A 17,690-nucleotide genomic window follows, 5' to 3' on the forward strand; every position below is an offset into this window, starting at 1 on the left:
TTGGAGCGGGAGGTTTTGGAGCTGGAGAGGCGTCTGGCCTCCGGCCCCGAGGATCCACCCCTCCGCGCGGCGTACCGGGAGAAGCGGGAGGAGCTCCGGGCCCTGGAAGACCACCGGGCCCGGGGCGCGTTTGTTCGATCCCGCATCCGTCTCCTTCGGGAGATGGATCGCGGCTCCCGCTTCTTCTACGCTCTGGAGAAACGGAGGGGGGCCAAACAGCATGTCACCTGCCTCCTGGCGGAGGACGGCGCCCCCCTCACGGATCCGGAGGAGATGCGTGGCAGGGCCAGGGCCTTCTACGCCGCTCTTTTCTCCCCAGATCCGACCGACGCCGAGGCCTGCAGGGTGCTCTGGACCGAGCTCCCGACGGTCAGCGCGGGCGGCCGAGACCGGCTGGAGCTGCCTCTTTCTCTGGCTGAGTTCTCGGCGGCCCTCCGGCTCATGCCCACTAACAAATCTCCAGGCATGGACGGGCTGACCGTGGAGTTTTACCGCGTGTTCTGGGACGTCCTCGGCCCAGACCTCGTCACCGTCTGGGCCGAGTCCTTGCAGAGCGGGGTCCTCCCTCTCTCGTGCAGGCGAGCAGTGCTCGCCCTGTTGCCGAAGAAGGGGGACCTCCGCGATTTACGAAACTGGCGTCCCATCTCGCTCCTCAGCACGGACTATAAGGTCGTAGCGAAGGCCATCTCGCTGCGGCTGGGGTCCGTGCTGGCGGACGTGGTCCACCCCGACCAGACCTGCGCCGTCCCGGGCCGGAGCATCTTTAACAACCTGTACTTGGTCCGGGACCTATTAGAGCTGGGACATAGGGATGGTCTGTCGTTCGCCCTCCTGTCTCTGGACCAGGAGAAGGCGTTCGACAGGATGGACCACGGGTACCTCCTGGGCACTCTGCGGGCATTCGGCTTCGGGCCCCAGTTTGTGGGCTTTCTCCAGGTGCTGTACGCTGAGGCGGAGTGTCTGGTCAGGCTCAACTGGACCCTGACCGAGCCGGTCAGCTTTGGGCGGGGAGTACGGCAGGGGTGCCCCCTCTCGGGCCAGCTGTACGCTCTGGCGATCGAGCCCTTCCTCTGCCTCCTCCGCCGGAGGTTAGCAGGGTTGGTGCTCCGGGAGCCGGAGCTGCGGCTGGTCCTGTCGGCGTACGCCGACGACGTGCTCCTCGTGGTCCAGGACCCTGAGGATCTGGTGCGGGTGGAGGCCTGCCAGGCCGTTTATTCGACCGCCTCCTCCGCCCGGGTCAACTGGGCCAAGAGCTCTGGCCTGGTGGTCGGGGACGGTTGGCAGGCGGGCTCCCTCCCACCCGCGCTTCAAGCCATTCGGTGGAGCGCGGGCCCGCTGCTCTATCTGGGCGTTTATCTTTCCGCCACGCATCCCTCTCCGCCGGAGAACTGGCTAGATTTGGAGGCCAGGGTGCGTGAGCGGTTGCGGAGATGGACGGGACTGCTCCGGTGTCTCTCCCTGCGGGGGAGGGCGCTGGTGCTGAACCAGCTTGTCCTGTCCATGCTCTGGCACCGGCTCAACACCCTGAGCCCGACCCCGGGACTCCTGGCCAGGCTCCAGAGGATAGCCCTGGAGTTCTTCTGGCCTGGACTGCACTGGGTCTCTGCGGGGGTTCTGAGTCTTCCCCTGGAGGAGGGGGGACAGGGCCTGGTCTGCCTTCGTAGCCAGGTCCATGTCTTCCGCCTCCAGGCCCTGCAGAGGCTCCTTTATGGTGAAGGTAGTCCGGCATGGAGCACGTTAGCGCACGCCTTCCTCCGCCGCCTCCGAGGGCTCCGATACGACCGGCAGCTCCTTTTTCTTCATCCGAGAGGTCTTCCGCGAGACCTCTCGGAGCTGCCGGTCTTCTACCAGGACCTTCTCCGGACCTGGAAGCTTTTCTCGGCGACCAGGTCCATTGTGGCCACCGAGGGCGCGGATCTCCTCGCGGAGCCCCTGCTGCACAATCCCGATCTTCGTGTGCAGGTGGCGGAGTCGCCCTCGGTGAGCCGGAGGTTGGTCCTGGCAGAAACCACCAGGGTCGGAGACCTCCTGGACTACACCAGAGGGGACTGGGTGGATCCCCGCGCGCTTGGTCGGCGCATGGGGCTCTCCACCCTCGCGACCCCTCTGCGTGTACTCCAGGAGGTGGGCGCTGCATTGTCACCTCCTGCTCTCAGCTTCCTGTGGCGGGCCCTGCGGGAGGGTGTTCCCCGCCCACCCCTCACCCCGGGCCCTCCGGACCTTTTTCTCGGGCCCCTGTTCCATGAGCCCCCCCGGCTCTCCCGCTCCCATAACCCGAGCCGGCTGCGCGCTTTGCAGCCGGTCCAGTTTCGAACCGCGCCTAGGGACTATCTGTACGCGCTCGTGCTTCACACGTTGCATCACCTCACCCTCGTGTCCCGCCCCGACACCAAGTGGAGGGACTATCTGTTACCTGTGGAGGGTGAGGAGCCCCGGTGGGCCAGCCTTTATTCCACCTTAGTTCCAAGGCCCGCCGGGGACATTGGTTGGCGGCTCCTTCATGGGGCCGTGAGCACGGGCGTGTACTTGGCGCGGTTCACCCCTATTCCTGAGGCCTGCCCATTTTGTGGCATTAGGGAGACCCTGGCGCACGCTTACCTTGAGTGCGCCAGGCTGCAGCCCCTTTTCCGGCTTCTCCAGAACCTCTTGTTGAGGTTCTGGCTACACTTTTCCCCGCACTTGTTTATTTATGCACACCCTGTCCGTGGCCCCACTAAGTCGCGAGACCTCCTCGTCAACCTCTTCCTGGCCCTGGCCAAACTCACCATCTATAATACCAGGGAGAAGATGTTGGACGAGGGGGTGCTTTGCGACTGTGGGGCCTACTTTCACACCTCTTTGGTTTCACGTCTCCGTGCGGAGTTTCACTGGGCAGCGTCCGCTGGCTCCCTTGCCACCTTCGAGGAGCAGTGGGCGCTGTCCGGGGTTCTCTGCTCGGTGTCCCCATCTGGTTCCCTGATTTTGAACCTTTGACCGTCACCTCGCTCCCTGTTTTTTTATTAGTTGTCCCACGTAATCATTTGGTACTGGGTCCAGTGGTCCCTCCCGCTAGGAGGAGGGGCCTTTAGTAGTGGGCGGCTAAGCCCGCCCACTTCCCGGTTTGCCAATACGGCCTCACTACAAGGCCGTTGATTTGACGGAGGGAGGGGGAAGCAAATGAATACAGAGAAAATCTATTTTTTACATCTTAAGACGACGGTGCAGCGTGACTGATAGCCCTCGGCATCTTTCTGGGTGCTTGGCAGCAAATACGGGGCGGTGTATGACGATGGTCTTCAGGCCTATTGCACGAGCTGCTGCTCAGGGAAGACTCTGCTAACGTACGATGACCCGACTTGTAATAGGCCGGCTAACAGTCATAATACACCATTTACTGCCAAAAGGCAAGCCCCACGGCTGCCAGCACCCAGATCGCCGATGAAGGCTACCAGTCTACTGCACCGTCTACCGCCAAAAGGCAGTTAGCAGCTGCTGCTGTGTAGCAATGCAGTCCCACGTCTGCCGGCACCAAGAGGACATATGGTGACGGTGAGCTCAGCTGTGCTGAGCGGGCTCCATGTTGTCTGCACAGGTAACTCAGGTAACCCAGGTAAAAAGGCGCGAATCTATTGTCTGCCGTTGCTGTGACGGGGGAGGGAGGGGCCTGACGACATGTACCCAGAACCGCCCGCGACACTGTTTTGCATCATCCGGGCATTGGGATCTCAACCCAGAATTCCAAGGGGCGGCGGAGACTGCGGGAACTGTGGGATAGCTGTGGGATAGCTACCCATAGTGCAATGCTCTGGAAGTCGACGCTAGCCTCGTACTGTGGACGCGGTCTGCCGACTAGAGCACCTAGAGCATTTTATTGTGTGGACATACACAATCGGCTGTATACAACCGATTTCAATAAAACCGGCTTCTATAAATTCGAACTAATTTCGTAGTGTAGACATACCCTAAGAGTGTATGCTCATGTAATTTATTCCTTTGGCTATTTTTGAAAAGCAAACAATCATTTTGAAAGCCACTTATGGTTGCTAAGTGCCACGCAAGATGCTGACCAATGGTATCAATTACAAACCCCAAACACTTAAAAGCAAGAAAATGAATAGGCAATATAAACTTTATTTTATTTAAATATGTTGGGTCAAATTCATGATAATTTTGCTATTGACTTTGGTGGAACCAGGATTTCACCCATGGTTTGTTGAGGATTTTATGTATTATTATTATTATTATTGATATCTTAATTTTGGTAGCTAAATATTTTCTTTCAAAGGATACTTTTAATTAGGAAATATCAACATATTTATGAATTGACAGAGGGTTTGGTAAAATAATTATAGATGCTTTTTCTTTAGAATAACATAAATAATTGAAAAAGTAACATTATTAATTTATGGTAAAATTATAAAAATATATATATGTGTGAACTTGTATTTCTGGCTGATAAATGTATATCATTAATATTTAGTTGAAATGCCTTCCTGGCATAGAGTTTTGATCCTTGTCTAGGCTATCAAAGGTACCGCTCTTGCCTCTGCTGTGTCCAGGATGGGGAGAGAGGGTGAGAGAACAAACTACATGTGATAGATGTTAATCATGTTGCTTAACACATTTCGGAAAGTCGCTCAGATGCTATGGTAGTGAACCCAGTATAGGAATCTCTGTAGAACAAAATACATATAATTTTTACAAAATGTTGCATGCAAGAGAAAAAGATAACCACAGATGTTTCTCTAATTGTCATACCATTTCTAATGACCCTGGGATGTGACACTACGTTCCCAATCTCCACTAATGGCTTCTCTTTGTCTCTGCCCAGCCCATCTTATTAACATATCAATAAGAACTTTAGGTCTTCCTCTTGCCCTTCTTATGATTAGTTTGTATTTTTTTAATTTATTCATGGTTCTGCTTATTAGCTGTCTGAAGTTTTTCACATGCCCTAACATTTTGCATCAGTCTATCAAGTATATAGGTCATATTGATTATATAATTAGCTGTATTTATATTCTACAGCATTATCCTTCTGAGCTAAAAAGGTGTCAACTCCTCTCTATCCACAACCTGCAACAGCTCTTATGTACTATTCCAGTGTGACCTGTGAGGACATAGCCTCCCTTTGTAAATTCCTTCAAGCTTATGAAGGTATGAAAACAAGCCACACCACGGATCCTGGTGTATTACCTGCTAACAAACTGCTCACCACAGACTAAAGCCAACCCCCGCCATGCATCCTGCCCTCTGCCCTCAGTCCTTCTCTCTCCTTCACATGCTGGGAGAATACTAACTGGTTCAAAGAAACTAAAAATTACAGTGTGCTCTTCAGCTGCTGCAAAACGGCCAGCACCAATTGTATGGCAGTTTGACCCACCAATGGACATTTATTCAGAGGGGTGTGAGGCTCTAGTTGTAAAGAAGCTACAAGAAATCATGATATATGTTATCTGGGCAACACTGGCATTTGCTGCCATTCAGCTGCTGGGCATGCTGTGTATGCCTGTGTAGTGTTGTGTAGGAGGAGCCGGGGACCCTACGCATAGAAGATAATGTAAACCAAAGCGTGAATCTCTTATTTACTTGGAAGGTGAATGGACCTGGTTTATTGCAGTAGTTTTCCTGCCTATGTAGACTTAGCTAAAACACACCCTGCACAGATGAGGACAGCTGTAATGTACACCGGTGATGGACAAAGCAACTTGGCTTTCCACATACCCACATACTTACCTGTGACTCCCTATTTTACCAGCTATTCATGTATCTAAATATGTTTTAGTATACTAGCAAACTTTCTAATTTCAGAACCATTTGCCGATTAATTTGGTTGACATGAAAGTGAAAGGAAGTGTGCCTAATTTGGTAGATTACCTCTAAGCATTAACTGACTGATTCTTACATATATATGGAATCCTTTAAATCTTCACTATGTGGAGTTTTTTTGGCTAAAGTTGTACCAGGGAAGCCAGCTGTATTTAATTTTTGATGGCTAAGATATTAATTCTTACCTCTCACCAGTGTCAGTTTTTTAAAAACATAGGTGAATTCCAGTACACTTTAAAGATAAATTCTATGAAATGACAACTAACCAAAATAATTTTAAAATCACAAGCATGTATCTTTGATCTCCTCAAATTCAGAGCTCCAATCTTCCAAACTTTAGTGTTTTAAAATAAAGCTGGCTTTTCAGGAGTAAAATGTATGCACTACAGTTCTATAATTAATTTTCATTTTTTTTCTATGAAGAGCTGTTTTATGTGTTGAGTGAACTGTTATATTGTGGTTTGGAAATAACGTAGCCATGTAGTGTAGCAAAATAGTACGTGAAAGTGATCTCCGCTGTAAATAGTAAACTGATTAAATAAAATCTCTGTATATCCTCCCTCAAGAAACAAACAACAAAACAAAACAAAAAAACCCACTGCAAACTTCCACCCCATTCACTTCTTTGCCCACTCACATCCGCCTTCTGCCTCCACTCTCTCATTCCAGCCAATTTCTGCCAAACCTATGGCTTGCTTACACCCTAGCCACTACCTGTTTCTAGACATCTCACCATCCTCTTCTTCTAGATCTGATACTGTCACAACCACTACCCCAACTACATCCCTAATATTAGATGAATGGGAGAGAGAAAGGGAGTCTGTAGGCCTCTGGCTTATTCGGGTGTTATCCAAGGTGTTGATTTTGATCAATGAAGCCCTATAAATATGGTTAGGGTCCTGAGAATCTGTTTTTCTTGCTGTATGTTACCTCTTCAGTTGTGTTGCTTTTGCTAACATTACCTATATTTGGTTAGCTAAGGAGTGGAACAGGGTGTTTTTAGTGAGGTGCCCTTATCTCTGGATTTTGCTTCCATAATTGGTCAGTCACAGCTTGGAACTGGTGACCTTCAAAGTACATTGGTAGGCTCACCCGAATGATCACTCAAGGATTTTGTTTGAGGGGGAATGAAATGGAGAACTAATCTTACTTTGGGACTGAGTTTATATAGTTTGTCAATATGGGCTGTTTGCTGAATCTGATTTCTCGTGTATGCATCTAGCATTTTGGATGATCACATCTGTCACAGTTGCTAGTGAGTGCTGCTTCCTGTCCACCCTCTAGGATTGGTGTGAGGGGATACTGTTACTGTTACTCTGTGATTCAGAGCAAACAGTCCTAGTTTCACAGGATTTTCTCCTGTTGTTAAGATATTGTATTTATTAATAATGTGTCTTATACAAGTTCTTATATATTGCATCTCTTATGGTAATACTGTTGAATGGTAGAAAAATCCTAGTCATTCTGCTGGATTATTACAATCTTAATGTTTCATTTAAAGAGCGACCTAGGGGCTTGTGACGGGTTGTCACCCTGGGGTGCAGTCTGCTGTACACAACTGAGTTGGGGACACAGCCAGCCTCACCCAACATGACAGCAGGTGGCACCACTCACCCAACTGGGCAGAGTGTAAGCAGCAGACCCCAGGCAGTTTCCCCGCTCCCCAGGCACGCACTCCCCTCTGGAGTATAAACCAAAAATTATATCATCTTGCACTGCACAGGGATCTGTACAGTGTAAGCTCATTAATATATCCGTCCTTCCCTCACTGTGGAGAGGAATATGCATACTTGTGGTAACCAAGCTGAGATTCCCCCCCCCCCAGACACTTCACTTAAAGGCACACTGGTTTATGTTAAAATACAAACAAGTTTATTAACTTCAAAACAGATAGATTTTAAATGATTATAAGTGATAGCAAACAGATCAAAGCAGATTACTTAGTAAATAAACAAAAACACCAACTAAGTTTACCATACTAGGAATTGCTCACCCTGACTGATGATACAAGCAGGCTTGCAGATTCTCAAGACACAATCTTCACTTGCTTTGCAGCTTGGAATCCCCTGGTTTCCACACACAGGCTAGAAATCCCTTTAGCCTGGGTCCAGCACTTCCCCCCGTTCAGACTTTGTTCCTTATGTGTTTCCAGGTGTTCTCTTGTGTGGGGAGTGAAGAACAACAGATGATGTCACTCCCTGCCTTATATAGCTTTAGCATATGGTTGAAATCCTTTGTTCCAAAAATAGTTCCCAGCCCAGTTTGTGGAAAAAAGACAGGCCGCCAAAATGGAGTCCAGAGTCATGTGGGTTGGTCGCATGCCCTTGCAGAGTCATAGCAGCCATTACTTACAGGCTGGCTGAAACGTCCACAGGAAAGCTCACCAGGTGGGGGATAAGCTTCTCCTAAGGCCTATTGTTCTCCCTAATGGCCCATTACCCTGAATGGTCCCTTCACAACCAGCTATTTAGACTGGAAGGGTCTTGTCTAGTGGGTGTCACCCAGGTTGGACTATATGTGAAATACTGATACATAGTCAATATTCATAACTTCAGATACAAAAGTGATACATGCATACAAATAGGATAATCATATTCAGCAAATCATAACTTTTCCCATGATACCTTACATGACCTGTCTTGTACAAAATGCATCATAATTATGCCATAATCATATCATAATAATATCAATATGAAGAATATGAGGTGTAGTGTCACAGGGCTAATTTAATGCTTTGCATTCTGGGAGTAATACAGTAAGCAGTAACATGGCTGTATGTTAAACAGCAGAAAAAGCTAAGGGCATAATCCCACAAACACTGAAGCATGTGAGTAACTGTACTCGTATGAGTAGAACTCAATGGGATTAGACATATGAGTACAGTTACTCACATGCTTAAGTGTCCTAAATTCTTGACATTTATCTTCTGCATGTTTCTTTTTGCTTATTCAGCTACATCTGACCTTATATTTCAACCTCAAATACACAATAAGAGTAGCTTATAAATGCAATATTAATTCCTGTGGATTCTTATGCAACTCATTTAAAGTGTATTTCATTTTAATTGTAAGACTTTCTTTGTACCTCTGCACTGTATTTTTATTTCCATTAGATAATGCTGGTCATAAACAATAACTTATTCATACATTACTTATGCCTTTTTTCTTTGTTTAAAAAATAAAATGTGTATTTTTTGATTGGTGGAGTCATTCTTCTGTTCTCAGTAAAATGACAACTAATTGCTGAAGACCCCTGCTTAAATAAGGATTAGTAGTTTTGTTCATGTTAATGAATTCCTCCTGTGTTACTAGGATGCTTTGAGGCAGAATCTTCATTACAGAAAAAGTGATTGTCAGATTGTCAGTGTGAATGTGTGATCAGTTCAGAACTACTAGAAAATATATAGCAAATATCACAGAAAAAATACAATAAATGATAAAATTAGCATGTTTAGAGTTACTCCTAGGAGAATTCTGTGACAAAATATTAAAAATTCTGCACACAGTATTTAAAATTCTGCAACTTTTATTTGTCAAAATAACACTACCTAATCACACCAGTTTCAATTATTTTGGTAATTTATTTCAAAATACCTATCAGCAAGTATATCAGCACCAATACAGACTCCACAAAATTTCCCCCCAGGAGTAGAGAGTTAAAGAAACCCGTATGACAACCAAGTTCCTGTTTCTCTGCCCCGTTCCCTCCCTGCCAGAGCCCAGCCGGGGGGCCAGACACCCACAACCCCGCCCCCTTTAGAGCCCAGACACAATGCCCCCCCAGCCAATACACCCCAAGCCCATCCCCCCCAAGCCCAGCCATGCCCCCCCCCAGCTCAGATACCCGCACCCCTTTGCCTCCAGAGGCCAGCCACAGCCCCCCCCTTGCCCAGATACCTGCATCTCATCCCACCCCCAGCCCAGCCATGGCCCCCCCCAGCCCAGACACCTTCCCCCCTCCTCCCACAGAGCCTAGGGATCCAGAGGGAAAAACAGCCTCATACTTGGTCCCAGGCCTGCATGGAGATTCCCCTGCACTGCTATCTCCTTCCCTCAGGGCATGCTGGGAACTGCAGCTGCCAGGAACCCTCTAGCTCCCTCCTCTTTCCCCCCAGCAGTGTCTTTTAAGTGCGAGCTGGGCTCTGCCAAGTCCAGAGGCCCCTAGTGGTGGCCAGAAACACTGCAGCCCATTTCTGTGGGGGAAAGGAAATTCTGTGCACACAACATTAATTGCTGCAAAATTCTGCAATTCCCCCAGGAGAATACAGTGCTTATCACCCATAGATCTTAAAGGACATGATGAAGGATAGTAAATATCATTATACCCATATTACAAAATAGGAAACATAAGCCCAGATCTTCATCTAGTATGAATCAGTGCAGCTCCATTGACTTCAGTGGAGCTATGCCAATTTACACCAGTTCAGGATCGATCCATAAGACACAAAGTTTCAAATTCCCCCACTGATATTTTTAATACTTCCGTTTTCTGGGCCTCCAGTTTTCAGACATATTGGAGCTGATTTTCAGAAGTACTGAGCCATCTACAACTTCAGCAGATGTTCAGCACCTTGGAAAATCAGGCCAAAGGTGTCTCAACTTGGGCACTCACAATCAGAACTAGTTCTGAAAATGCGATTGTAAATGACTTACCCAGTGAATTAGTGGCAGAGATTGTAATAGAACTCAGGAATCCTGAATCCCAGTCTCATGTCCGGGCCACTGGACCAAGGATTTCATTAATTTTGACATGCAGTGTCTGTTACAAATTTGCTCTGTGATGATTTCGGCTTTCTCTTATAATTCTTATGATACATTGCTATTGTTACACAGCAAAATATGTTCATGGATGACATTGTACAACAGGGTTTAGAAATGCCAAGTGTTTTTGTATGGTCCACTTTGTCAAATTTGCGTCAAGGTCAAACTGCAACAGGAGCTAAAGATGTTAAATTCCATAGGGCTATGAGGATAGGCCTCAGAAAATGTGTGCTGTGTGGTGAATAGATTAAAGGACTAGCTGTTTTTCTTCCTTCAGTTATGGGTTTAGAGTCTGAAATTAAGTGCAGCAAGTTAGCAACTTTAAAATCTGTAAAAAGAACAGGAGTACTTGTGGCACCTTAGAGACTAACAAATTTATTAGAGCATAAGCTTTCGTGGACTAGAGACTAACAAATTTATTAGAGCATAAGCTTTCGTGGACTACAGCCCACTTCTTGGTGGGCTGTAGTCCACGAAAGCTTATGCTCTAATAAATTTGTTAGTCTCTAAGGTGCCACAAGTACTCCTGTTCTTTTTGCGGATACAGACTAACACGGCTGCTACTCTGAAACCTGTTAAAATCTGTAAACACTCATACATGAGGACTGGCTTCAGCTATTGCAGTTGTTTATGCAGTTATGTCTGGAACTTTGTGTCACTATCAACAAAGAAAATGAAGGAATGTACAACAGATAATTTACGGGTGTTCATATGCTCCTATGTTAAGAGCTCCCTGTTAAAATAGTGCTACTAAATTGGCGTGATTTCTTTCTAGAGTCCCAATTTAGCTCACTGTCTCTCGCTTAATTGCTAAATCACACCAGCCAGAGATGCCTTTTATCCCGGGTGCTCAGAAAATACCCCCAAAGAGCACATATTTGCAACAGATTGCATCAAACGGTAGAGTGGTTTCTTTAAAGGACACCTTGCAAGTTTCTAGGTCTTTACCCCCACTCACAATCATTTCCAGTTACACAAACTGAACACCGTGTCTTGTTCTCTCAATCACGTCGTATATATTTTCAGGAACAAAATAGAAACATTTCTACCGAAGCGCAGCTTCATACGAGTTGCTTTGCCAAGAGGTGATGCCTCCCCGTTTGGTGATGAGAAAGCCTTTTTGTTTCAGTGAAGAGGGAGAAAAATGAATCGGTTCCTCAGTCCTTCCCCCCTGCTCAGTGTGAGTGCAGGCGCATGACACAACTTTCGCGCACACAGGGTTTATCGCAGGCTACGGACAAACTTTGTCGTGGGAGCCCCTTGTTAAAAGGTTGCCAAGCAGCACCTCGCTGCAGGGATCCGCGGAAGCCTGGATGGAGAAGTGGATTTCAGCATGCAGTGCAGTCGGTAATCCGACCATCCAGGTCATTTTCAAACCAGCCAAACTGGGGCAGGGTAAAATACGGGCTCAACTCTTGACCTATCTACTCAGCGACCCTATTGCAAGCAAGATCCCCTATCGTAGCACGCCTGCTCCGGTTTGTTTAGCCCTAGCTGCGGAGTAAATCGAGCATGTCTTTTTTTTTTCAATCGTCTGCATAATTTCATTGAGAACAGAAGCCGCCTTGGCTTCTGCTCCCCGTGATTACGCCCCCTGTGGTTTGCGTGGCGAAGATACAGCTGCGCCAGGAGCCCACTTTCTGTTCACACCCGCATGAAAAAGAATCGAGGGCGGCTTCTGTTAAAGGCTGTGCGATAAGGTGTGGCTAGTAGACAAGGGTGGGTTTTAGCCCTGCCTAGTAAGGAGAGGCTACGAAGCGAGAGTGGTTATTGCTTGAGCGCGGCTTCTAATGGAAGCGCTCTGGTATGTGTTTAAACTGGTTTATTTAAAAAAAGTCTTACTGGACTCCTTCATGCAAACCCTCTAATATGTAATGACTCTCCAGGAAGCTAGGAAAGTCCGGGGTTAGAGTGACAAATTTTGACTCTGTCCCTTTAAGTGTAGTTGTTAGTAAAAAGACGCTTTCAGGAGATAAAAAAGGTGGTGAACTAACTTGGTAAATAATTTGCCTTAGCAAATAACATTTAAACCACCAGCGTGAACCATAATTCTATGCACCGTTATCGTCTGCTCTGCAGAGAGAGCTGCTTATCAACGCAGCTGAACTCTGAATGTTGTGATATATATATTTTTAAAAGGCAAATAAGGAAGGGGGAGGCTGAAATTTCACGTTCTTTTAGATATGTTGGGTTTTCAACATGCGTGGATGCAGTTGCGAGCAGTTACATAAGTACTCTGTGTAGCAATGCAAGGGATCCCAATGCTGGAAAAGTAACCTTATCAGAATTCGTTACACTGCTGGGGATTCTGCCATGAGAACCATTTGGAAACTTTAGACTTAGTTCCCAAGTGTGAGACCAGTGACTGAGTTTATCAAACCGCTAAAAAAAACTTGCGGCTCTTTCACAAAATCAGCGGAGTTAATGTGTGTGCGGTTTTTTTTTTTATTCTCTCAAAGTTAACTACACTGAAATCCTCGCTTGCAAGTTTTCTCATGTTTGAAGATGGCAACAGAAATTTTCATTCCGTAGCCCAAGAGGTTTTTCAGTTCTAGCAAGATGAAAACACATTGGTTTCTTTTTTAACCGTGTTACTTTTGTGAGGAGAATAAAATGAACGTGAACTGGTATTGGCCACAGCAACATGAGAAAACCCTGCCTGGGCAGAGGAAACCACATAAAAGTGTGTGTGTGCATTTTGTGGGGGAGGGGGGGAGAGAGGATGATGCCTGCAGCTTCTTGCACTCAGAGCTGCGATTTGTGAGTGAAACATGATGAAATCACCCTTGGACAAATCAAATGAGCCTGTCAACCTCACCAGGTGGGATTAGTTGTAGCTAATAGACTGAACTCACGGAGCAAACAGCACTGCACTCAATATAAAGAAAAAGAGAGCATACTGTGAAGGCTTTTCAAGAATTCTCTAGTATGGCTAAGAAAAGCTGTTTCCAGTTACATCAGGTAGGGAAGGAAAGGAAAAGAAAAGAGCATGTTTGTGTAGAAAGGAGGACTAACCAGTGTCTCTTGAAAAACTTCCTATAAAAAGAAACATTTGAGCTTTTAAATCAGATGTCTTATTCATAAGTCCCCTTCTGGTTTTGATTACTCTAAAATTGTGACTGTCATTTACTGTTCCAGTAATAGGAACTGGAGTGACTAGCAACTCAAACAGTATATCTGGTCCCTCCTTTTTTCAATCGCAATACTCTTAAATTTGGATTCTTGTTTTGCTTAGTTTGATCATTTTGCTCTCTTACTTTTGCAGGTAATATCCTTATTTGCTTTTGCCTTTGGGGTTAACGTCTGTGTAGGATTTACAGCAAATCGATTCAGAAGATCTGAAGACTGGGATGAGGGTGCAATCTCAGGTACAGTAAATGATAAACTGTACATCTCACTAACCTTATGTTATATACCATGGTTAGAAACCACTCCCACTCTGTTCCTTTTAGTTCTGGGTAGTGAAGAGTACCGGTATGTTAACAAGCCTGAGTCTGTTGACCTTTGCGACTCACCTATAGGTTACCTGTTTACTTAAACTTTTGCTCTGTGTGCATGTGACTATGGAGAATTAAGCTTATTTTAGAGTTGAGTTAACTTAGTCTGATATTGTAATTGATTGTTGTACACTGTGCCTGACTTTTTATTCAATGAGCCTACTGAATAGGTTCAGTTAGTAAATTAAAATAAATGTAACTTGATCAGGTAATTCCCAAGTTCACAATTTTCATTCAACTAGCTAGAGAAGAAATTTGTGCAATACTCGTTTGGTCAGGCTCATTTCAAGTCTAGAGTCACTGAGAATAGCTTCTTAGATTTCTGTATCTGCTAGTCATGCTGAATTGTGAACAGTAGACACCAGACAACTAACTGGAGGAGGGAAGGGGTGATATCAGCAGGTGTTAATGTTGGGAACTGCATGAAGCAGATGTGCTGTCAGTCATATATTTTTTTCTTCAGTTACACATCCTCTTCTGGGTGGAAAAGAGAGAGGACATGCCACAACAGAGACTTTAGTTTATATTTTGTTGGGAAACATAGGATTTTATTTCCTGAGGCATGCTCCAAGTGGAAAAACCTATAAAATGGAAAAGGATTTTTTTTTTTTTTGGAAGGGGGGGGGAGTAGTCTTGACTTATGTCTCTGTTCCTTCCTTTGGCATGAAAAAGGAAGCTTGTGGTAATTGACTTTGACTTGGTTAATATAGCTGAAATGAAAGGGTTTCATTTACAATACCCAACTATAACGATAGGATGAGAACTTTCATAAAGAAATTGCTTGTTCACAGTGACTTGAGTAAGTTGTGTTCCCAGTAAGGAGTTTGTTAGGTTCCCCCTCACCTTCCCCAGAATTGGTGTCTACTCAACACATTTATCAGTGTGGCTGACTTAGTAAGGACATTTAGGTAATGAAAAAGGATGTTGCTTCTGGATTTTTTTCCTGTGTAAAGAGCACCTCCTACTTTGCTGCAAAAACATAAATGGCTCCTATTACTTTCCTCTTAGCATGTCTCTCCTCAGATGTTAAGGTAGTATGCCTGATCTGTTTGTAGCAATAATGGTAAGGCCTGTGTTTCATGGTTTCCACATACAGACTGTCACTTGTTTTGGTTTGATCAGTACAAGGACAGCCAATTGTCTGGAATATAGCAATAAGAGACAGCAAGTGAGGGTTTCCTCTCTTGTTTTTTATGTCAACCAAGTTACTTCCAATATATCAAAGTTAATTTATAATGGAAACAGGATGTAAAATCTGAGATAATAGAATCTATATACAAATGTAATAAATGGAAGAGCTCAGTTGCCCTCTATGATGGGAAACTACCCTGCACAAGAGTAAACTGGTTTTAACTGGTAACAAATTTTAAGTGCTCTGATCAAAGGAGTCTACTTATGTCTTTGAAATTATTAATCACATATGACTCCCATTAATAGTAATGGAAACTGCATATGGAAATAGTCTACTTAGAAACCCAGTCCAATGAAATGCCAAGCTAAAAGATTACTGCAGGTTCTCGTTCAACTCCATTGAGTTTTGGCATATGTATTTACATGTATCTTGATGTCTGCATCATAATCTTATAGGATTGACATAGCTGTTGGAAAAACTAAGATTAAAAGAATGTTTTCACCATTCGTTGTTATACATGAGTGGTGTCTTGTCTTAACTGGTGTGTACTATAGCACTTTCAAATTCCAAACCTTGTCATTCTAGTACTGCTTTATGAATCCAGACTATCATGACTTTAACTCTATTACATACTAATGACAAAGTAGTAGTAAGTGCTAAAGAATTCATCTAAACGATGTTAAACTGAATCTTTTAACATTTAATAAGCGGTCAGTATTTGTACACAACAAATAGCTGAATTAAAATAACATCTAAGGTCCTAAGTCCCCCAAAACAGGGGAAATTAATAACTGATTCTGCCATTTCTTAACTTGACCTATTACTATAAGTTTAGGTAGAGTATAGGTCTTCTAGACCTGTTGTTAAGTAGCTTCAGAATTTGTAGTCTTAGTATAGTATCCTCTTGAACCATATTACTTAAGCACAACAGGATGGTCTTATTGTCAGGATGGGAGCTAAAATCTGTTTCCTAGATCTGTGAATGTGGGAACCTGGATACTAATCACATGTGTATTTTTAAGCATACAATTCCATGATTAGTTGTATTTATACCAGAACAATTATGATACACTTTAAATGGTCTCGCATTGAAATCTTGTCCATTTCAATGGCACTTTGCAAAATATAGTATAAATAATATGCAGTGACACTGCTGCTCCAAAACTCTTCAAATAACTGTTTTCCTTGCTACGTATATGTAGCCATTGCCTAATTCTTACCATGCAGTTTCTCTACTAAGGATAATGCAAACATGCCTGAGTAGTTGCCATAGGATGGAAGTCCTACTGGAAGCAGTCTGTGTGTCTATTGTAAATAGACTGCATTTTTGATCACATAATCCAATGTAGTGAAACCAACCAATTTGATATGGCACTCTTCTAGGTGGATATAGCATTTCCAGGCTCTGTGTTATCATTTACATAACAAACAAAAGGCAACATGCCTCCATAGGATTTCTTCCCTTAATCAGTGGTATACCACTTCACCCAAAGTTCTCCTTAAAGAACAACAATAGTTTGAGCTTAACTTGCAAAGACTGAAGTTCCAAAAAAAGATATAAACAGCTCTAGTGTTAAAGGGGGAAAACTCCTTGAAGTTCAAAGGCAGCTACAGTCTTCTCTTTCTCCAGCAGGATCCAGACTTGATGGCTTAGAAGCTCCTGCCAATCTAGGAATTTTCAGAAAAGTTCATAACTTCATATTCAATGCAGGAGCTTCTGACAACTCCAACCTGGTACTTAGTTAGCAGCAGTGCAGCTCCTATAAAGCTGACAATACTTGTTCAAACAATTCTGCACACATCAGGACCCTGGCCACAGCTGGGTGTATGACCTGCAAGTTTGTGGTTCAGCCTCAAAGGCAAGGTCAATTGAAGCAAACCATTGAACAGTCTTGATATCCAGTGGCTACGGGTGTTAAAATGAGTACTCTTGGTGATATGATGTGAAGTGTCTTACAGTAACTCAACCCATGGGTATAACCAATGTGTTAACTCAGACGTTGTATCAAGCTACTGTTAAGTTGTAATCTGCAGTTTGTCACATGAATAGTAAAGGCATATACTATATTTGTCAGATGCATGGAAAATAACAAAAGATCTATAGCTGAATGACTTCCTACCTAGAAGATAATCGGAGTACTTGTGGCACCTTAGAGACTAACAAATTTATTAGAGCATAAGCTTTCGTGGACTACAGCCCACTTCTTCGGATGCATATAGAATGGAGATTATCACTTCAAAAGTTTTTTTTCTCATAATTAATTAACCTCTCAGAGTTGGTAAGACAACTCCCACCTGTTCATGCTCTCTGTATGTGTGTATATATATCTTCTCAATATATGTTCCATTCTATATGCATCCGAAGAAGTGGGCTGTAGTCCACGAAAGCTTATGCTCTAATAAATTTGTTAGTCTCTAAGGTGCCACAAGTACTCCTGTTCTTCTTTTTGCGGATACAGACTAACACGGCTGCTACTCTGAAACCTAGAAGAT

General features: G+C 44.8%; 1 protein-coding gene across 5 annotated transcripts in view; it reads left to right on the forward strand.

Moving 5' to 3' along the window:
* ENPP2 (ectonucleotide pyrophosphatase/phosphodiesterase 2) overlaps positions 1–17,690 on the forward strand; it is a 118,708-nt gene that overhangs the window by 32,046 nt on the left and 68,972 nt on the right. For 2 of the 5 annotated variants that reach the window (XM_054018747.1, XM_054018750.1), the window contains exons 1-2: positions 11,867–11,932; positions 13,834–13,936. In XM_054018747.1, coding sequence (XP_053874722.1) covers positions 11,882–11,932; positions 13,834–13,936 — 154 coding nt within the window. In that variant the 5' untranslated portion in view covers positions 11,867–11,881. Of the gene's footprint in view, positions 1–11,866; positions 11,933–13,393; positions 13,530–13,833; positions 13,937–17,690 lie in introns of those variants that run through there. The other 3 variants (XM_054018748.1, XM_054018751.1, XM_054018749.1) reach the window with 3 other exon arrangements.

Source organism: Malaclemys terrapin, chromosome 2, assembly GCF_027887155.1.
Source record: "Malaclemys terrapin pileata isolate rMalTer1 chromosome 2, rMalTer1.hap1, whole genome shotgun sequence".
In the NCBI taxonomy this organism is placed as follows: Eukaryota; Metazoa; Chordata; order Testudines; family Emydidae; genus Malaclemys; species Malaclemys terrapin.